Genomic DNA, 22,107 nt, shown 5'->3' with positions numbered 1-22,107 from the left:
GGAAACGATTTTTTCTATCTTGTCTACTATGTCAATCTCAACAATGTTATTAAAACCATCTTTTAATTTAGTTAATGCCAGCCCAATTGATCCAATTATGAGATGATTTGGAAATAATTTAAAGTGATTTGGTGGTATGCTTTTAACGAGATCAATTCATCAGAGTGATCATAATCTAATTGTAGAGAGATCACTTTCAGATCTCTTTGCGGCTCGTGGACAATATGGCAGCTAGAGAGAACTTTCCACTAAAAGATAGAAGTCCTAAGAAATTTCTTACACCTTTGCGTAAGAGATTTTGACCTGCCAAAGGAATTAGTCGTCATCCTGAAGAATTATTGCCCTCCATTACTGTAAGAAAGATTGAAAGAGTTATATACAATTCATCGCTTGTTTTGCCCATAAAGCATCATTAATAATATTTAATAACGTTAAAGCAAATTCCTTAAACCCATCCTTCTTTTTCTTTTGTAAGGTTTTTCCAACTTAGACCAATCTAACTATCGCTTGTTATGAGGATATTATCAGTTGTTGGGATATAATTGTTGGGTTATGATAATTTGTGAAGTTGAATCATTATTTTCTTTTTGATGGTAGATGAATTCATTTTTTTGTTCCAAAAAAAAATATTATGTATCTCTGTTATCAAATTAATAAAAACATATTTTCCATGAAATGAAGAAAATAATATTTATAGAACTTTTTGCTGTGTGGCTTAATAGAAACCTAAACAACAAACAATAGTCAAATGGCTCAAATGTTTTACCCTGTAGATTTTTTTTTAAAAACAACTATGATTGATTTCTATCCTCACCATAAATAACAACACACCTCGTTTTTCATATATATGAAAATTACTCTCTCTTTAACTGGTCCAAAATCCTCCGATTTTTTTTTTTTTTTTTTTTTTATAAAGGAAGAGACAAATAGAAACAACAAAAAAATAGCATATCAATGAAAAAATTGAAAATCAGTCCCAACAAAAAACACATTAAATACAGCACACTCATTAAATAAAATGGGCCAACGGGTCTTTTCATTTCCCAACTTTATTAGGGCCAATAAGCTCACGGCAAAAAGGAGAGTAGCCATAAATTTGGAAACTGGACAACAACAGAACCAAAATATACACCAAAATTTCAACAAAAAAACTTAAATAATTTTGTCTCTCGTGCTATTCCTCACCCTTTTTATTACTTTCTTCTTCTCTCATACAAAAATTTGAGGCCATATCATGATTAAAGAAAAAGGGAACTTGGTCGAGCCGAGGTTGTTTGTTACATAAAATGCTCGACCTTATATTTTTATAACTAAGATAAAATAACATATACATTAACGTTACAGAGAAAGAAAAAAGATCTATCTATATAATCCTATTATTATATGCCAGCTTTATTGGAGAAAATATAGTAATAAATATCTGTGTCAGACCTAAAAGTAAATGTAGTGGTCAGAAACATAAATCTGTAGGGGAAAAAAACAGGGCTAGAAACAAACATGGGACTTTGTCAATTGTCACTGACTCACTGGTTCATTTTTTTTTGACAGAAAACAAATAGTAACGTTTTTTACTTATATCACACATTTTCACACTTTGAGAATATCTTAAAACGATTAATCAATCATACAATTTTGGATTTTTTTTTTCCCTTTTTCTTTGTCAATACAATTTGGATTATCCGGGGTGATTTTTTCAACGTCAAAATTTTTTCACACGACAAAAATACATACAATGAAACGACACCGTTTTTGAGTTTCCTAGTAACTTTGAGAGAGGAAGGGTTCTTCGTCGTCGGGAAACGATTCCCAGAAGCCGTCGATTTTGCGGTTCACGTCGAGCAAGAGATCAGGAAGATCGGAGAACGCGTCGTCAGATATCGCAGTCATACCCGGAGATGACGTTTCGGTGACAGTGGGAGACGGCGACGGTGAAGACGTCTCTACTTCCATGTCAATGGCTACCGCGGCTGCAGCTGCTGCGGCTGCGGCTTGGATGTCTTTAGGGTCAGCACTAGCTGGTCTAGGTAGTTGGTAAGCGAGCTCCGGGAAGTTGAGATGGGCAGAACCGCCTTTGATGGCTAAAGCAGCAACGTCGTGAGCACGCGCCGCCATCTCCGCCGTGGAGAAAGTGCCGAGCCAGATTCTTGATTTCTTCTTTGGCTCTCTGATTTCAGAAACCCATTTCCCCCATTGTCTCATTCTGACACCTCGAAACGTCGGATGCTTTGAAACGACAACTTTTTCATCATCTTTGACTGATCTTTTCTTCTTTGGATAATTTTTCACTCTTCTCTCCGTCTTCTGCGCCGGTGAATCTTGAAATCTCCGGCAGTCGTCGTCACGTTCCATTTTCTTGGAATTTGTATAGAGGAGGTGGGCTGAGTGTAAACGAAAAGGCTTTGATTTGGTGGAAAGTTTTTGAGAGAGAAAAAAAAAAGGAAAATAAGTTTGGTTTCTGTGTGTGTGTTTGGGGTTTAGTGTGAAGAGTTAGAAAAGAGGATTGAGGAAGGGAAGAGGTCGGTGTGTTGTTATTATATACATCCAAAATCTAGAATGCGGACTTTCTTTTGTAGGCTATACCTAAAATGTATGTGTTAGTATTTAATACGTACCATACCATATATAGCCCATATGGGTTTCCAATGTATGTATATTATACTCTCTCTCGGTCTCGGTTCGCCAAAAGGAAAATGATAAAAAATAATCGTATCTCTTCTTCTCGTATATACTTAGAGTTTATAATTCAAATATGCGTGGAGATATTTTAATTGGTAGAAACCAAGTAGTCACACGTAACAGTAAAAACACTAGACAATAATACGACATAAACATATACAGTTCATATGGTTAACCACAATGAAATTTAATTAATTAAATTCGATGCGTGCACTGGGTTACATGTGGAATGTATATAGACAGATCATATATATATACACATCTTTCTTTAAATGTGGAGAAATCAATGTGTATAACCATCTTCATTAACAAAAATTGTATAGCATACTGATACAAATCAAGATAAATCCTAGCATTAGAAGTTACAATGAGAAGGGTGAATTCAGCCATCATTTTTTGGTGATTCCATTACCCTCACAGCTCGGCGTTTTACATTTATTGGACACCACCAAATTAATGGATTTAAAAGAAGAAAATCCATTTATCCTCGTTTTATGAGTCTAATTGACTCACTCAATATTAATTACAAAGCATCCATATCCATATTTGGAGTAAACCTTTATTCGATTTTGTCGAGTTTCTACAGTCGAGTCTTTCTTTTATACATACACTGATGTGATGGTGGTGACTATAGTATAATAGTGAATACATAGCTTAAGTATTACTGAAGTGTTCTTTTTTAGCTAGCTACTTTTTATCTAGTGAATGAAGGAGGGTTTCCACTGATGCACACAACGAGGAAAAAAAAAAATAGAGCATCGAAAACGATTAGAGTTTCAAAAAGTATATTTACCTATCACGGATCTGTTGGTAAGCAAAGAAAGGCAAATAAAAGCCAAAATAATGTTTGTGTTGATTCGTAAATGATAAAAGGTCGCCATTTGGATAAATCTTACTGAAGCTGTTGTACGTATCTAGTATATACAGAAAAGGAGTATAGTAAGTTAGGTCTACAAATGTGCTATTAAGAATTGAAAAAAATGTGTTATTAAGAAGTGAACAATTTGAATACAACATTGATCATATAGACGCACATGTAAGAAACCGCATTTGTACACGTTTGTACAAGCTTAAGCTACATATGTATGCTTCTATATGTATGTACGAACCTATGAGATTTGTCTTTGTAACATCGTCAAGACGTCTACAAATGTGCTATTAAGAATTGAAAAATGAGTTATTAAGAAGTGAACAATGTGAATACAACATTGATCATATAGACGCACATGTAAGAAACCGCATTAGTACACGTTGGTACAAGCTTAAGGTACATACAAATTAACAATCAAAGACAGTTGACGTCTTGACGATGTTACAAAGACAAATCTCATAGGTTCGTACATACATATAGAAGCATACATATGTAGCTGCCACATGTATGCGTATACCGAAAGAGTCAGTCAAACTTGGTTTTCGTCTTTAATTACGTCTCTTGGGTTAAACAAGATTAAAGACATAAGCTGTCAAAACTAATTTAACGAGGGTGTCTTAACTACTTTCACTACTACTAACCAACTAACAAATTTTTAAATACGAATGTTGTATTATTTTTATAATTGTTTTTTTTTTTCAATGTTGGAGGATTTAGATATATAGAATAGAAGACAACAGTTGGCTATTGAAATAGTACAACCACACATTATATATGCGATATGATGATAAATACATATTCAACTAACTAATTCGGTTATTAATTGCTCAATTATTAACTAAGAAGGCTACGCAACTTTATGGATCGAAAAAAGCCAATTGATTAGCAAAGCAAAATGCAACACATAAACTTAATTAATACAGTATGATCGTTAAATCAGATATGCGATGAGCCTTTGAGTCTTTGACTTGAAGAGACAACTTATCATGTTCTGATTTGTTATTCGTTCATAATCATACCATAATGTTCTGACTAGGCCTGGGCATAAAAACCGTACCCAAATACCCAACCCGGAATCTGACTCGAAAAACCGGGTTCGGGTTGGGTACGAGTTTGCCTATAAAATCATATTGGGTTCTATTTTCTAATACCCGTGAGTTCGGGTTAGGGTCGGGTAATACCCGGTACCCGTTTGGATACCCATTAAACCGAACATATAAACATATTTATAATATTTATCATTAATATAATGCAATTACCCCCAAAATTATGATTATAATTTTGAATATTTCATTTAGTTTTATACCTAAATATCAAAAATAATCAAAATATCTAAAATATTTTGTTATGTAAGTCAAAATTTAACTAAATTTATTTAAATTTAATTATATTTTTTCGGGTACCCGGTAGTTCGGGTACTAATCAGGTTCTAAAATTTGTAACCCAAACCGACCCGAACCCGATAGTACCCAAACCGAACCGAACCCATATATCTAAAAATACCCAATGGGTTCTATTTTTTTAAACCCGTTTACCCGAACCCGAATGGATAATACCCGAACCCGAACGGGTTACCCGAATGCCCAGCCCTAGTTCTGACATCCAAAGATTTCTTTCATTTGTCAAACCTACTCGTTACAAATTGTTAAATATAACATATGAAATTATCAAAATAGTGTTGTCCCTCATAGTCGCACAAAGAAGGAGTTAGAGTTTGGCAGAGCGGAAGTCTTGCTTAATCAACGGTCGGATGTATTCACGGTAGCCATCAGGAACCACCGAGTCATTAAGTGGATCTTTCAATGCTTCCTCAAACAACTTTGGGTAAACGTTTCCGTCGTAGCGTCCCAGCACATAGCCTAGATAGTGGTATGTGTAGTCAAAGGCATCCACTAAGGCTACTGCGTTTGGTCGCAGCTGGGAATAGAGTGACCGAAGCTGGTCGTTCACGAGTGCAACTTGTTCGGGAGTAACAGACTTTGTTCTGAGGAAATCACCAAGGTGTTTGTGAAGAAGATAAAGTGCGTAGATGTAGCACAAGTTCTTGAGTTGTTTCTTCACTCCTTTTCCTTCAATCTTTCCCTCTACTTTGGCTATAAACCTGTGAATGTTCAAGTACAAATATAAATTTTAGTCCGTTTTGATAAGTTTGTAAGTTTTGGTGAGAGAAGCTTATTTACTTAGAGACGACAATCAACTGGCAATGAGCAATAGCAACCTCAACAAGATCAGCCAAGAGTTCTGAGAATCCTTGTTCTTGATTCTCAAACTTGCTTAGATTGTTAGCACATGTAACAGCCATTCTCAAAGCCCTTGCTTCAAAAGCTTCCATCACCATATCAGGGTTTAACCAATCTTCAACTGCATGTTCAGCAAAAATATAATTAAGAAAACAAATTAAGATCAAGAATATAATTTTTTTATGGTAATATCTTTGAAAAAATCACCTTTTTGAACACCGGAACTGCATTGCAAAAGGTGTTTTGCTCTGCCCATATAAACAGTTGTCCCTGAAGGAACATTTACAAAACTTAACTGTGAGACTGTCTTCATCAGAAATCTAGCTACCTGAAGTCTCATTGTTTTGAAACACAACAAATTTAGTTCAATTTCATTTGACTCCAAAAGTGTTATTCTAGAAGATGCGTTAGAACTTAGAACACCTGTAATTGCAACACAACATTGTCTTCTTCGTATGTGCAAGCAGGAACATATACATCAAACAACTCAGAAAGGCCACTACACCACAAATATCCATGCCCACCACATAACTTACGACATTCTTCAATACCATCCTTTAACCAACAAAACAAAAAACCCAAGTTAGCTGATCATTTGTAACTTATTTTAATAAGTTTAGCTTGGAAATTAAATCAGCATACTGAGGTGGCTGAGGTAGTCATTGACTTTAATCCTGCAGTGCATGCATGAGTTTCAGGCAATGTTGCAAAATCACTGGCCTCTAGTCTTTGTGTTACATCAGTGTAGAGCCATTTCAGCCACTCCCCTACAAACCGAAATGCATATGCAGATGCTAACAGAGGAAACAATCTGTTCTGCTGAGTTTTATAATCAATCACCTGCCATTTATCACAACATCAATAAGTAGTTTCTTTAACTCTAGTTAAGAATCCAAATACATTTTTGTACCATGGTTATTATGTATAGTGAGATTTAGAGAGGGTACCTGTGTTTTAGTTCCACCATTCTGTGAACCAAACTGCCTTCGAACTGCACTATACCTAGTAGCAATGCAGACTGCCCGAGCCAGCGCAGTGGAAGCATTTGACACAATGGACTGTCTCACATACACCATAGTTCCATACACCAATTGCCTTGGAACATCTGATGCTACATATTTTCCATCTCTTGTAACTTTTGACAGTCTATATATAAGAAGAAAAATGCGGAACCATAAATTTGGTTTCTTTAGAGATATATAGGTGAAATGCTTATCCACATGAGGCCAAAGAGAGAGTGGACCTCATGAGCATTTGATCTCTAGGAATGCGAAAATGATCATACATAAGAAAACCATTGTCCATTGAGTTATATGCTCCGTTTCCAAACTTCATGCCGATATCACCGATGGTTATACCCGGAAGAGGAGTATGATCATCCAAACTTCGTAGTTGCACGATGATTCCTGAATATGAGAAAGACTAGTCAATCAATCAATACTGATGATTTAAAAGAAAAGTGAGCAATAAATCAATCCTCTTGGTGCTTACCATGGACACCATGGTCTTTGCCATTCGTTATGAGACGAGCATAAACCACAACATGAGTAGAAACTTTTCCTAAGCCACCAGGCCACCACTATATTTCCAAACAAAACAAAACTAAGACAAAAAATTTTAAAACTCAAAGATCTAACACAGAGCCATGATCAAACTTGTTCTTCTCTCTCGAAGCTCGAACTCGTCGGAGACTGTTGAAGGAGGAGGAGCAACGTCTGTTAATTTAAGAGATGATGCTCTGTTTCTTCTTCTTCCACCAGAAGCGAGTTCTTGCATTAGAGACGACCATTGTCCTCCGTAACCAACATCAAAATCGATAATGTGGATCTGATCAAACCTTGAATCGTTACACGATTTTGTTAGTATAGAATCTCATCTTCGTCTAGATCGTTGCTATCGCTCGACATGTTTTGGTGGATTTCAGATGATCGCTTTTAAGCCTGCTCCGCCTTGAGCTATCGTTATAGAGATCTGACGAGAAGCAAATTAGGTTTGGGGATTTCCTTTTCAATTTCCAGAGAGAAAGGGGAAAAATTGATTTGGGGATTTTTTGATTTTTAGGTTAAGTTATGTTTAGTTATGTAATCGGGTTGTAATCCGATTTAATAGGGTTTAATTTGGTTAATAAGGTTTGTGGTTGGTTAATCAAAACAATAAACCGTTAAAACCAAGATGATGGGAAATTAGATGAGAAGTTTAAGTTCGATGGGGAAATAGGCGGAAAAGTATGAATTCGGGGGGGGGGGGGGGGGAATAGGCGGAGGATATAAATCTGAAAGAGAAATGATAAAAAGTCAAAGATCGATGGAAAACTGACACGATATGATAATTCCGAGGAGGAAATAGTACATCGGTCTTAATAGAATAGAGGTGGAGAATACAAAGTAATGTAATAAGTGATTAGGATTTAGGTCATCTACACATCATCATATTGTCATTATTTACCGACTTTACTACTCTCCTGCGCGGTCGATAATTAAATTGCTCAACTACTTTTGAAGTTTTTTTTCTTCTCGTTAACCTGAAAATCAATAGTACAAAATAAATACCTCATTTGTGGTAAAAGAAAATTAAATTCAAGTTTCAACTCCATTATGTTTTAGTTCAGGGGTAATCTTTTCCCTTAAAAAAGATGTACATTGAATGCCTTTAAACAAAAAAAAAAAGTACATTCATTTTTTTTTAGTTCTAAACAGTTTTAGGATCATAGTAATTAAGGTTTTTGCAAAAGTTTCAGGTTAATTAGATTGCACTCATGACTGTAGGATTGCACATAAGTATTAAGGTTTTTCGGACAACGGTTAAGTAAGACATGTGTTTTTTTGTCTCTCTTAGTATTTTGTTTTATTTTTACAGTTGTCTGTTAAGTTTTCTTATATTGTATTAATCTTTTATTTGTTTGATCAGTTTATTTCCAAATTATTAAGATCGTTTAAATGGTTGGTTTCTTATTTGGGATGTAAGTTTTCTAGACTAAATTGTCTTATTTTCATTGTTTTTTATTCATTTTGTTATTCTGTTTTATATCTTTTTTCGATGTTAAATATTGACTATACACAATACCAAAAAAAAAATTGCCTAGAAAAGACTTATACATTTAAAATAATAAAATGATACGAAATTTCAAAACTATCATTTTTAATATTATTTTTCAAAAATGCCCAACTTCTAAATTATTACTATTAAAAATATCATTAAAATATAATATTTTATTATTTGAGTTGTTTACTTTTAGCATTAAGACAATACTTTTTCTATTTTCGGTTGGAATCTACTTAAGTTTAAAAAAAACTAATTTATGCCACCAAACCTGAAATTGTCTTTTAATTAATGTTTGGTTGACAAAAAAGATATATAATATTTATCCGAATATGTGTATAAATTTATAAAAATATATATACCTAAACTAATTTTATATGTGTGTAAATTTATATAGACCATTATAAAAACCATATAAATAGATACAATTTAAAAACTGTTTAAAATCTTATAAAACTTTATATTTATTTGGATTGAATCTAAGAGTAGTAATTATTATATAAACACTTTATAAACCTTACAAGACTTTATAATTTATTTTTTAAAAAAATATATTTTTAAAAATGAATAAATAAAAAAGACTTTTTGAAAATGAACACACTAAAAAAATATATCAAAATTTCCATAAAATAGTTTAATTTTGTTTTTAAAAGTAGACGTGAGATGTCCACATATCTGAACATCGACTTCTGTCATTTAAAAAATGGGTAAAATTGATTTTTGACTTTGAAAACCTAATGGTGGTAACATATCAAATTTTTGTCAAAATATTTTGTTTTACAATTAAAGAAAGAATCTTTATCCAATAGTAATAAATAAATAAAAAAGAATTAAAGAATGGATAATCTCAATATTATCCGGGCCTTGTGCGATGCATGACTCTTCCTCCATAGATCCTCACAACACGTGTCAGATAGTTATTGACTTTCATTTAAATCCGATTATGGTGGTGAAACGCTTGTCACCTTAGCAAACACCTCTCTTTGAAAACACTCAGATTCTCTTTTTGTTTTTTTTTCCGATTCTCCTCTCTTAAAGAGAAAACCTAAAAAGGTTGAGTAGAGATTAGGCAAAATTCTCGATCCCCAAAAAAATTGAAAAATCACAAAACTTGTTTTTAGGGTTTACCCTCGATTCCTCTCAATTCGATCATTGGCGCGATTTTAAAATCGGTTGTCTCGTCTTTACCGGTATCTGATCGCTGATCGGATCATCCGTTTTGGTTTTCAGGCGAAATATGGTGGTGATCTCCCTGAAGATTTTGAATTCAAGATTTCTCAGATTGCTTCCGCTTGACTTTATCGCGATTTCGATTACGTGTAGACTTTCTCCTTGGCTTTGTCTTCGAATCCTTTGAAATTTAGAGCTTTCTCTTTGTTTCTGCGTTTGAATGGTCTTGTGAATAAATCGTCTCTTGTGTATATATATAAAAGACTGGTCAATTTAGGGTTTTTTTTTATTATCGGTTTGGGAGGAGAATTAGATTTGTGTGCTTTGATCTCTAGATCTTTTGACTTGAGGAATTATGTATATCGAAGAACTGACGGAAAGGGATGAGACGAAGGTGGAGGAGAGATCGGTTGAGGATAACGGAGATAAGGCGATATTGGTGAGCAGAGGAAACGTGATTGTGTTGACCACGAAGAGGGCACTTGTTGGTGTTGGTGCTCGTGCCTTGTTCTATCCTACTCTGGTTTACAACGTTGTTAGGAATAAGCTCGAGACTGAGTTTCGCTGGTGGGATCGTGTCGCTGAGGTATGTAACTTTTATTGATTTTTTTTGAGCTGGTTTATGTTGGGTCTCTTGGTTAAAGTATGTTATCTGGATTTGGTTATGCTAATACTTGTCTCTCGTAATCTTGTCTCTATAGTTTATATTACTGGGAGCTGTTCCATTCCCATCTGATGTTCCGCAGCTGAAAGAGCTTGGTGTCTGTGGAGTGATCACACTGAATGAGCCATATGAAACTTTGGTTCCATCATCTCTCTACAAAGTTTGTTCTTTTCTCCATCTTTTATCCTGGCCAACGTCACAATATATACCATTTTCTCTTGTTTGCTAACCTCATTTGATTTTCTTTACTCTTGTGGAAGTCTTACTGCATTGACCACCTGGTGATTGCCACGAGAGATTATTGTTTTGCTCCTTCCATGGAAGCAATATGCCAAGCTGTAGAATTTATACATCGTAAGTTTACCTTCTCATTTTTATTCTCTTACGTGTTTTGCCGCTGACTATTGTTATGAATCTTACTGTTGTCCCAAGCCTGTGTTCATTTGATCTCAAAATTCTGTTTTGCCTCGTTGAAGGAAATGCTTTACTTGGAAAGACGACTTATGTTCACTGCAAGGCGGGTCGGGGTCGCAGCACAACTATTGTCATATGCTACTTGGTTTGTATTTCAATTCATCCCCAATATAATTTGATCAAAAACACTTTTTTCGCTCCTCTGATCATATCTTTGCAATGCAGGTTCAACACAAACATATGACACCTGAAGCAGCATATGCCTATGTGAGGTCAATCAGGCCCAGGGTTCTTTTAGCAGCCACCCAATGGAAGGTATATGACAGGGGCCACATTCTTCATTATCGATGAATCAGAGTTAATTCCTTTTTTCTTCTTCTTCTTCTTTTGTTCTTATGATTTGTGGTGTGTTTGCAGGCCGTTCTTGAGTACTACCATGTCAAGGTGCTGAATACTCAGAGTTGCCTAACTGATGCAACTTCAGCTTTGATCCCGAGAAATGTGAAGCAGGTTTGTACTGGGAATGTGGTGGTGTTTGATGATGGGTCGATGGTGGTAGTGACCCACTCAGATATAGAGGGCTATGATGATGACTCACAGAGGTCGGTGAATGTTGCTGGGAATGAGTTATGGGCAGCAGCTGCAGATCTTAGCATGGTGTACCGAGTGAAAGTGGTGGGGCAGGCTGCGTTGGCCAGGATCTCATGTCTATGGCTGGGCTTGCGTGAGGACCACAAGCTTTCTGGGAAAAATCTTTCCATGGGAGGTATAAGCGTCGACATTTCTGTCTACTGATGATGATGATGATGATGCAGGTGAGTCTGCTGGCGAGCGAGTGAATATGCCTTTTTCGCTGTTTCTCTCCAGTAAAAAAAAGTCTATAAATAAAAAAAAGGGGTCAAATTAGGTGATAGAAGTAAGCAAGGGTTTGTAAATTTGGTGGAAAAAATACTTGGTTTTGTCGTCTTGGTATTGTAATTAAATACTACCTCGTCCCTCATTTGCCTTTGATGAGGAAGAACGTGAATTAACTTCCTTCTCAAGTATCCTAAATTTCAAGTTTAACCATATTTATCTGAATGTCACAGACTTACAAACGAGTAGTTTTAAAAGAAACGAAATAAAACCGGATAGAGAAATCGCACTCTTGATCGCCACTACATACAAAAAAAGATCTGAATTTCTCCATATGGTCACTGTTGTTATGCATCAATTTCCATGGACTGTTCTGTGTTGGCAGTAGCAGCAGGTTGGTGAGAGGTGGATGGACCTGCTTTATCCGACTTCTGCTGGATCATGATAGTTGTGCAATTGTTGAAGGTTTTGGCGCAGATAAGGCCTTGATTCCACAGGCGAATCCTAAACATTCTCCACCACCTGCGGTCAAGCATCAAAACAAAGTTAAAACACAATGTGATGATCCTCCAAAACAATTTAGGATCAGATGATGAGTAGAGTAGATATAAGTTTGATGTCTATGGAAGAATATTACCAATCGAAAGACGAAGACCTTTTCATCTCTTTCTTGTGAAGTTTTGTAAACTCTTCACATGCCCATCCGCGATCACCCTGGTCACAAAGAAGTACATTTAACAAAGCGAAAACCCTTCCAAATATATAGCAACTTGCAACAACATTGGTGGATCACTCTTATTCATGGAGAGGTGCATGATGAGGTAATATGTAAAATAGAAGGTAAATATGTACCTTTCTTTGCCTTCTTATAAATATGTTCCAAAGATACATGAATCGGTTCTGCTCTTTGCTCAAGCCCGCAAAACGTTCAAATCTCTGTGTATGCATGTTTTCATGAAATCATTAAAAGAGCTTACGATGTATATTCGTATCAGTTTAAACGAAAATCAAGAAAGTGAATAAATATTACCAGGCGTTCTTGAAGATCTAAAACAACACCATCAGTTTCATTCTCGCTATCTTCATTGGACATTACTTCCTCAAAGGTCATTGGCTTCAAAAATGCAGCTTTGGTTAGTGAAATAAAACAAGAGACAGCATTTGCTACATAAATCAAAGACATCAAATCACCTGTAATGTGTGGGAGTGATAGAACTGCCGACTCCTAAGACGCTCATGTCTGGAAACAAGTAAGAATCTTGGTTAATAAAAGTAAGAAGAAGATTATGTAAAAATAGGAACAGACAAATCACAAGAACATAATAACCCTTTGTCATTGGATTGCTCTGCAGATAACTTTTTTCTCCTACTAACAGAAGGCACCGTAGGCTCAAAAGACTCAGCAGCTAGTTTTTTTCTCCCTCTAACAGGAGGCACCAGAGGTTTAAACGACTCAGCAATTAGTTTTTTTCTCCCACTTACACGAGGCAACACAGGTTCCGAAGGCTTAGCAAATAGCTTTTTTCTCCCACTAACACGAGGCACCATAGGTTCAGAAGGCTCAGCAATTAACTTCTTTCTCCCACTAACACGAGGCACCACGGGTTCAGAAGACTCAGCTATTGATGGCTGAGTCCTAGTTAAAAGGTCGCTAGTCTTCTCCGAAGACTCAGCAAATAACTCTGATCTCTCACTAACAGGAGGCACCACAGGTGCAGGAGGCTCAGCTATTTCTGGTTGAGTCGTAGTTAAAATGTCACTAGTCTTCTCCCAAGACTCAGCAAACAACTCTGTTCTCTCACTAACAGGAGACTCAGCAAACAACTCTGTTCTCTCACTAACAGGAGACTCAACAAACAACTCTGTTCTCTCACTAACAGGAGACTCAACAAACAACTCTGTTCTCTCACTAACAGGAGACTCAGCAAACAACTCTGTTCTCTCACTAACAGGAGACTCAGCAAACAACTCTGTTCTCTCACTAACAGGAGACTCAGCAAACAACTCTGTTCTCTCACTAACAGGAGGCACCACAGGTGCAGAAGGCTCAGCTATTGATGGCTGAGTCGTAGTTAAAATGTCGCTAGTCTTCTCCGAAGACTCAGCAAACAACTCTGTTCTCTCACTAATAGAAGGCACCACAAGTGCAGGAGGCTCAGCTATTTCTGGTTGAGTCGTAGTTAAAATGTCACTAGTCTTCTCCCAAGACTCAGCCAATAACTCAGTTCTCTCACTAACAGGAGGCACCACAGGTGCAGAAGGCTCAGCTGTTTCTGGTTGAGTCGTAGTCTTTTCCGAAGAGTGAAATCTTGGTGCGGATGAGACAATATCCTCGTTCACATGATTAAGTTCATTATTTTCTGTGCCACGAGGTAAGTCATCTAAATCCAACAGCTGGGGATTTTGCAAATCATTTTTTAGCACCTGATACCAGAAAGAGAAAAAAAAAACATCATGGTAAGTTCAATATTATGACTAACATAAATTTGTATCTGAACCACCTGAAAACGTTTCGTACGTAACAATTTCTTACGTACTAACCCCAAATTTTAATGTATCCGGTTTCAAACAAACATCAACTTCCGGGCCATGATCTTCTTCTTCCCGCTACAATAGGTACAGAGAGTATTCTTGTTACTCATGATTTCATGACAAAACACATGAGAAAATGAATTATCTGGATCATTAAATACAAAATCAAAATATAGTATTCCTGTAAATTATACTATTTTCTAATTAGTAAAAGGGAAAAACAATTGTTAGCACAGTTCAATAGATTGGAGTGGTTCTGACTTCTGAGCTAGAAATATATATAAAAGACCATCCACCACTTACGTTATACATCCCCTTGCTTTGCATGTTCCTTATCTTGCCCTTCAGGTCCCTTATCTCGCCCTTCAGGTCCCTTATCTCGCCCTTCAGGTCTCCAAGAAGTTCTTTCCACCTCCTCAAGTACCCTTCAGACATCCGTAGTGCCTCCTCCTCATATACGGTGGCCATCTGACGAAGAAGAACTGGAATGTCCAAATTTTCAACGGTCTTGTTGGCCCTACGTCGTTTCCTAACAGGTTCATTGATATCATTTGTTCTTTCTTTATTTATTTTCTTCCGCCCTTGTGGTTTACATCCAGTCTTAAACAGCCGTTCTGGCAATCCTAACTGAGCCATCCTGAAAAAAAAATTGATAACTTTTCAGTTACATATATGAATGAAAGAAGTCCCAAGCAAGAAGAGGTCCCCAGATATTCATCTTGCTATTAACTTCAAAACTATGAAGTCATAAACATCACATAGAAAAGACCACACTCATAAACATCACACAGAAAAGACAACATTCATAAACATCATATAGAAAATACCTCATGTTGGAATCTCACCCCGAGTCCTTCGATTATGTTAGAAAAGAAGAAATCACAAACTGAAGAAATGTTTGAGAATGAGTCGCAAGTATGTGTTACTAGAAGAGTAAAAATGAGACCACAAGAGCTTGTATAACAAAGAAGAAGAAATGTGTACACATCACGTGAAAGAGTTAGAGAAATAGAAAGAAGACACTTTTTGGTTTTTTTCCTTTCTTTGTTTTTAAGAAATATGTTAAAGCCCATGGGGCAAAGAATTTATCCTATTTGTTTATTAAGAAGAATCGTTTCCCAACTTGTTCTTCTTATTGAGAGTAAATCTACTTTGTTTGTTTATTTATCACAAAACACCAACACTTCACTCATATAGATCCCAATATACACTAGACACGATTCACACCATATATAGAGTGGATAAAGTCATAAGTCAATACACACAATATTGACAATTCATTTTATACAAAGAATTCGCTAGCTCAAACATAAACCTTCCACATATATCCGTAATTCATCTCAGCCAGCAAAGAAATGTTACCTTAGGAAAGACAACTTCCGCTCTCGGATTTTCGGATCCTGGAAAATCTGCAAAGCATTACAATTCTGAAGATTAAACATCTAAGTAACGAATTAATAACCACAGAAAAAAAAAATTAAACATGTCGACCGGTCTTTGATAATAATAAACCCAAATCCACGCATTACAATTTGAGGCAATTTGAGGAAGATGAAGTTACAAGCCCAAGCTCTCGGTCTTTCTCTGCCGCCCTCTCTTTTGGTAAACCAAGAGGAGCGACTACGAACAGTACATATAAAAGAAAAACCTAGCTAGGGTTACTAACATGTGCTGGAATTACCTTTAATTAATAAAATAATCATTCCTGTATTCGTTCCATATAGAATAGAACAGATTGACGTTCCATATAGAATAGAACAGATCGACGTCATTGAGTACTACCATGTCAAGGTGCTGGATACTCAGAGTTGCCTAACTGACGCAACTTCAGCTTTGATCCCGAGAAATGTGAAGCAGGTTTGTTCTGGGAAAAATCTTTCCATGGGAGGTATAAGCGTCGATATTTCTGTCTACTGATGATGATGATGATGATGATGCAGGTGAGTCTGCTGGCGAGCGAGTGAATATGCCTTTTTTCACTGTTTCTCTCCAGTAAAAAAAAGAAGTCTATAAATTTTTTAAAAAGGAGTATCCTAAATTTCAAGTTTAACCATACTTATCTGAATGTAACAGATTTACAAACAAGTAAGAGGGTTAAACGACACTGTAGTTTTTTAAAAGAAACGAAATAAAAGCGGATAGAATTCGCAGTCTTGATCACCACTACATATAAAAGAATTAAAGATCTGAATTTCTCAATTTGGTCACTGTTGTTATGCATCAATTTCCATGGATTGTTCTGTGTTGGCATTTGCAGCAGCTGGTTGGTGAGAGGTTGATGGACCTGCTTCATCCGGCTTCTTCTGGATCATGGTATTTTGGATCATGATAGTTGTGCAATTGTTGAAGGTTTTGGCGCAGATAAGGCCTTGATTCCACAGGCGAATCTTAAACATTCTCCACCACCTGCGCTCAAGCATCAAAACAAAGTTAAAACAAAATGTGATGATCATCCTCCCAACATGTACATTTTTGGATCACATGATGAGTATATGGAAGACTATTACCAATCGAAAGACGGAGAACGTTTCAACTCTTCCTTGTGAAGTTTTGTAAACTCTTCACATGCCCAAGGCATATGTGCATCGGCGATCACCCTGGTCCCAAAGAATCATATTTAACAAAGCTAAAACCCATCCAACAATATGGCAACTTGCAACAATACTGATGGATCATCTCGTTCTATAATTCATGGAGAGGTGCATGGCATGATGAGGTAATATATGTAAAATAGAAGGTAAATAGCTACCTTTGCTTTCTTATAAATATGTTCCAACGAAACATGTATCGGTTTTGCTCTTTCCTCATACCCATAACACGTTCAAATCTCTGTGTATGTTTTCAAGAAATCATTAAAAGAGCTTTCGGTGTATATTCCTAACATTAAATCAAGAAAGTGAATAAAAATTACCAGGCGTTCTTGAAGATCTAAAACATTAGGCTTGTTCGTTTGGCTGCCGCAGGTACCTGCGGCTGCGGCAGACGCAGGTATAGTTGTTCGTTTGTTTGCCGCAGGTACCTGCGTTATGACGCTGCGGCAACTGCGTTTAACATTTTTAAACGTTGTTTCGATTCAGCGGTTAAAAACGTAAATGTAGTCGCTGCCGCTGCCGCAGCCGCAACCGCCTGCGTCAACCAAACGAACAAGCCCATTATCATCAGTTTCATTATCGCTATCCTCATTAGACATTACTTCCTCAAAGGTCATTGGCTTCAAAAATGCAGCTTTGGTTAGTGAAATAAAACAAGAGACAGCATTTGCTACATAAATCAAAGACATAAAACCACCTGCATTGTGTGGGAGTGATAGAATTGCCGACTCCTAAGACGCTCATGTCTGGAAACAAGTAAGAATCTTGGTTAACAAAAGTAAGAAGAAGATTATGTAAAAATCGGAACAGATAAGTCACAAGAACATAATAATAACCCTTTATCCTCGGATTGCTCTGCAGATAACTTTTTATTCCTACTAACAGAAGGCACCATAGGTTCAGAAGACTCAGCAGGTAAATGTTTTCTCCCACTAACAGGAGACACCATAGGTTCAGAAGACTCAGCAACTAATTTTTTTCTCCCACTTGCAGGAGGCACCACAGGTTCAGAAGACTCAGCAACTAGTTTTTTTTTCCCTCTAGCAGGTTCAGAAGACTCAGCAACTTGTTTTTTTCTCCCTTTAACAGGAGGCACCACAGTTTCAGAAGACTCAGCTGCTAGTTTCTTTCTCCCTTTAACAGGAGGTGCCAGAGGTTCAGAAGAAGACTCAGCAACTTGTTTTTTTCTCCTAGTAACAGGAGGCACCACAAGTTCAGAAGAAGACTCAGCAAATAACTTTCTTCTTTCACTAACCGGAGGCACCAGAGGTTCAGAAGACGCAGAAATTAACTTTTTTCTCCCACTTACACGAGGCAACAGAGGTTCAGAAGACTCTACAATTGTTTTTTTTCTCCCACTTACACGAGGCACCACAGGTTCAGAAAGCTCAGCAATTGACTTTGTCCTCCCACTAACACGAGGCAACAGAGGTTCAGAAGGCTCAGCAATTGACTTCTTTCTCCCACTAACACGAGGCACCACAGGTTCAGAAGGCTCAGCAATTAACTTCTTTCTCCCACTTACACGTGGAGCCACAGGTTGTGGAACCGCAGGTTCAGAAGGCTCAGCAACTAACTCCTTTCTGCCACTAACACGAGGCACCACAGGTTCAGAGGACTCAGCTATTGCTGGCTGAGTCGTAGTTAAAATGTCGTTAGTCTTCTCCGAAGACTCAGCAAACAACTCTGTTCTCTCACTAACAGGAGGAACCACAGGTGCAGAAGGCTCAGCTATTGCTGGTTGAGTCGTAGTTAAAACGTCGCTAGTCTTCTCCGGAGAGTGAGCTCTTGGTGGCGATGAGACAATATCCTCGTTCACATGACTAAGTTCATCATTTTCTGTGCTACGAGGTAACTCGTCTAAAGGCAACTTCAAAAAGCGTGGTTTAAGTCGCCTCAACATATCTCTTTCTCTTCTTCCCTTACGACGTTTTGAGCTGCAAAGATTATGGTTTTGCTTTAGGGAGATGATACTGAATCATACATAGCTAAAAACTAGAGTAAGGCGTTAGGAACTTTACACAAACATAAAAGGGTTGTACTGTGGATTTCCCAAATCATTTTTTAGCACCTGATACCACAAAAAGAAACATCATGGTGAGTTCAATATTATAACTAATGTATCTGAAATGTTGCGTATGTATCAAGTTTCTTACTAACCCCAAATTGTAATGTTTCCGGTTTCAAACAGACATCAACTTCCGGACCATGATCTTCTTCTGCCCGCTGCAATAGGTATAGAGCACTCATTGTTACTTATAATTTCATGACAAAACACATAAAATAATGAATTATCTAAAATCACTAAAAGCAAAAACATACATAAAAGTCATAGTTAAAGGCGTCATGTGATGACTTCAAATGGAGTCCCAGGCCCTATGCACAGACATAAGACATTGTATTTTAGCAAATATATTATAGACTGAAACAGAATGACCATTGAAACATTTGAATGAATACGAAAGATATCATTCTAATTAATTATAGACCTCGTGGCCTCCACATGGCATCATGCAGAATGGGCAAGAGAATTTTTCCACAACTGCATTTTGATACAGAAATGTATACATCAGTATATAATAAATTGTCAGATTAAACACAACGATCAAGACTCAAGAAACGGCATATTCTGAAAGGAAACAACCAATAAAAGAGACTCACCTTCAGCTTTTAGTGTTTTTTTGTTTCTCACATCCCTATAGTTGAATCTTATTGTCACTCTTGAATTTGACCTAAGCAAAATATACAAGTGTAGCATGAGCAGAGAAGAAGTCCTCCATGTACTAGAAAGAGAAGAGAACTATGCTAAAATACCACCAGAACATAATTTGGTTCCAACCACTAGTTTATGAAGGATTTTAGAAAACAAAACATAAAATATGGTATTTTTGAGAACTTTTTTTTTTTTTTTTTTTTGAAATAAAATCACTTCTGAAAGCATATAGAAAAATGACAAAGTTAAAATGAATGAAGAGATTCATACTTCTTTTTTTTCTTCCCTTTGATTATGTAGTTCAAACACCTTCGACGTAAATATGGCTGCATAAACAAAGAAAATTTTATTAATAACAAAACAGTAAATGTGGATACAAATACGAAATTAAAATAGATTTCCTGTAAATTATACTATTTTCTAATTAGTCAAAAGGAATCAAAATTTACACATGAAGAATGAAGAACAATTGTTATAGCACAGTTCAAGAGATTAGAGTTGTTCTGATGAGCTAGAAACTATATATATTAAAAAATGTTTGAGAAAGAAATTAAAAAAGAGAATGCATACGTTCTTTTTTGAGCGAGTTTCAAGTTCTTTGTATACTGAGACAGGTTTGATATATTTAATGATATTTGCATCATCATCACCATTGTTATCATCATCGTCATCAGAAGAAATCACTACCACTTCCTTCTCCGGTTGGGACGTACTAGCCATCTGCTTGATTAATCTACGAGCATGCCATGACCATAAATATTGAATTAGAGTGTTATCGACGCAATATATTTAGGAGAAATATCAGAATAATCAATGAAACATGTTGTAGATCATAGGCGAAACTCCGATCGAGAATATCATCTAACAATGCATCTTTGGTTTACATTTAGAACTTCATAAATTCAAAAAAAAAAAATAATAAATAAAAAAAAACTTATCTACACAAAATACCTTATTTTTTGTTTGGCAATCACACGAAATACTTCTTATTATTATTGAAATCAATTTCCGAGTCAGGCAATATATCCAAAAAATAAAAATTGGTTGAACTGAAAATACTTATAGAAAAATGGTGAATATGTAAACGTATAAATATATGTCCATTAATATGACTACGAAAAGACACATTCCGAAGAAGTCTCATCTTTTGATGTTAACTCTTCTCTCATTAGTGGTGCTTCATCACAGAAGTATATGCAACTTCACAACAAGATTTTGAGATGGATAGAACTTTATCATAAAACTTATATGCAACTTCACAAGTGACAATCACATGAGATGGATAAAACTTTATCGTAAATTTTGTAAACAAAAAAAATTTAATGGATGAAGGAAAAAAAAAGAGAGGAGAAAACAAGAGGATACATATTTGCTGATATTTGTTCATGTTCATAAACCATAATCTACTAAATCTAACGATGCGAATTTAATCTACAACGATTTTATCTATCTTAAAAAAAATTTATAAAAAAGAGATTTTGATTTACTTTTTTTGTTTCGCACAGCAGAGTGAAGAACAACTTATGTGAAACACCTCAATCCCTTTGACACAAAACTTTGTTAGTATCAGAGAGATTCTCTTTTAGTAGCTAGAAGCTTCGTTTTCGGTGTTGACGGCGTGCTTTCTGTAAAATCTTTATAGCATATTTATATAGAATAATATCCGAAAAACCCTAAAATAATATACGATTAGACCTTAATTTGTTAAACTTCGTAATTATGAAAATAATTAGGCCCAATATAAGTCCAATAAAATTATTTCGTTTGTAAACTTTTTTCTTTCGGTTTGATAACCATCTTAAAATCATTTTGTATAAGCGTTAGGTTGACAAAAAAAAAAGTTTTTTAAAACTAAAGAAAATGGAAGGATATCTGTAATTTCAATATATAACCAGAAGATAATTCTATACGTATACAAGAGAAGAATCAAGAATCCAAGAAAATTCTAAAAGAGCCAAATAGCATAATGATGAGTAGTAGCTAGTATCAACAATCTTTCAATTTTACATGCTAACGGAAATATATATTGTTACTTTACTACTTTATGACTTTGAAACGAAATCCATATCTTCTGATCTTGTCGAAACAATCTTGCCAATCGCGACAATACTTCTACACAAGAAACGAAGACATTATCGCGATTGGCAAGACATTATCAGGTAAAGAGGGTTCAAACATTGTGAATTTGCTCCAACCACAACCATTATAAAATGTCATCCAGTTCCCGCCATTTGTTGGCAAGTAAAGATTTCAAAAGAGTGTGTGTGTAACACAATTGTATATTACAAAACGTTTCAATGTTTTTAAAATTTAATTATATATACCAAATTAAATAAATAACA

At 35.9% G+C, this 22,107-nt stretch overlaps 3 protein-coding genes and 2 pseudogenes across 5 annotated transcripts; 1 reads left to right on the top strand and 4 right to left on the bottom strand.

Moving 5' to 3' along the window:
• Positions 1-1,437: 1,437 nt before the first annotated feature.
• Positions 1,438-2,653, bottom strand: LOC104781978 (ethylene-responsive transcription factor ERF038 pseudogene; annotated as a pseudogene). The gene has a single exon (XR_015597208.1). The product of XR_015597208.1 is annotated as an ethylene-responsive transcription factor ERF038 pseudogene (transcript).
• Positions 2,654-5,254: 2,601 nt separating this feature from the next.
• On the bottom strand, positions 5,255-8,341 carry LOC104784208 (putative peroxisomal acyl-coenzyme A oxidase 1.2). Its single transcript, XM_010509265.2, has 10 exons — positions 8,337-8,341; positions 7,480-7,624; positions 7,279-7,366; positions 7,031-7,193; positions 6,735-6,933; positions 6,430-6,627; positions 6,211-6,342; positions 5,995-6,115; positions 5,728-5,908; positions 5,255-5,648 (listed from the first exon to the last, which is right to left on the bottom strand). The coding sequence occupies exons 1-10, from the start codon at positions 8,339-8,341 to the stop codon at positions 5,255-5,257; spliced, it is 1,626 nt and encodes a 541-aa protein (XP_010507567.2).
• Positions 8,342-9,739: 1,398 nt separating this feature from the next.
• LOC104781977 (phosphatidylglycerophosphate phosphatase PTPMT1) lies at positions 9,740-12,120 on the top strand. Its single transcript, XM_010506787.3, has 6 exons — positions 9,740-10,582; positions 10,698-10,820; positions 10,921-11,014; positions 11,137-11,219; positions 11,300-11,389; positions 11,492-12,120. Exons 1-6 carry the CDS (start codon positions 10,352-10,354, stop codon positions 11,867-11,869), a joined length of 999 nt encoding a protein of 332 aa, XP_010505089.2. The 5' UTR covers positions 9,740-10,351; the 3' UTR covers positions 11,870-12,120.
• Positions 12,121-12,276: 156 nt separating this feature from the next.
• On the bottom strand, positions 12,277-15,293 carry LOC104784206 (uncharacterized). The gene is made up of 9 exons (XM_087509546.1): positions 15,289-15,293; positions 14,765-15,098; positions 14,471-14,536; positions 13,257-14,353; positions 13,121-13,169; positions 12,960-13,043; positions 12,782-12,865; positions 12,567-12,643; positions 12,277-12,451 (listed from the first exon to the last, which is right to left on the bottom strand). Exons 1-9 carry the CDS (start codon positions 15,291-15,293, stop codon positions 12,277-12,279), a joined length of 1,971 nt encoding a protein of 656 aa, XP_087365672.1.
• A 1,300-nt stretch (positions 15,294-16,593) lies between these two features.
• Positions 16,594-21,381, bottom strand: LOC104784205 (polycomb group protein FERTILIZATION-INDEPENDENT SEED 2-like; annotated as a pseudogene). Its single transcript, XR_015597209.1, has 14 exons — positions 21,253-21,381; positions 20,336-20,498; positions 20,036-20,091; positions 19,714-19,784; positions 19,542-19,594; positions 19,375-19,428; positions 19,213-19,278; positions 19,074-19,123; positions 17,889-18,989; positions 17,750-17,798; positions 17,373-17,672; positions 17,211-17,290; positions 16,969-17,058; positions 16,594-16,867 (listed from the first exon to the last, which is right to left on the bottom strand). The product of XR_015597209.1 is annotated as a polycomb group protein FERTILIZATION-INDEPENDENT SEED 2-like (transcript).
• Between the last annotated feature and the right edge of the window lie 726 nt (positions 21,382-22,107).

Source organism: Camelina sativa, chromosome 4 (assembly GCF_030686135.1).
Source record: "Camelina sativa cultivar CO46 ecotype springtype chromosome 4, ASM3068613v1".
In the NCBI taxonomy this organism is placed as follows: Eukaryota; Viridiplantae; Streptophyta; class Magnoliopsida; order Brassicales; family Brassicaceae; genus Camelina; species Camelina sativa.
This window is presented reverse-complemented; position numbering and strand designations above follow the sequence as displayed.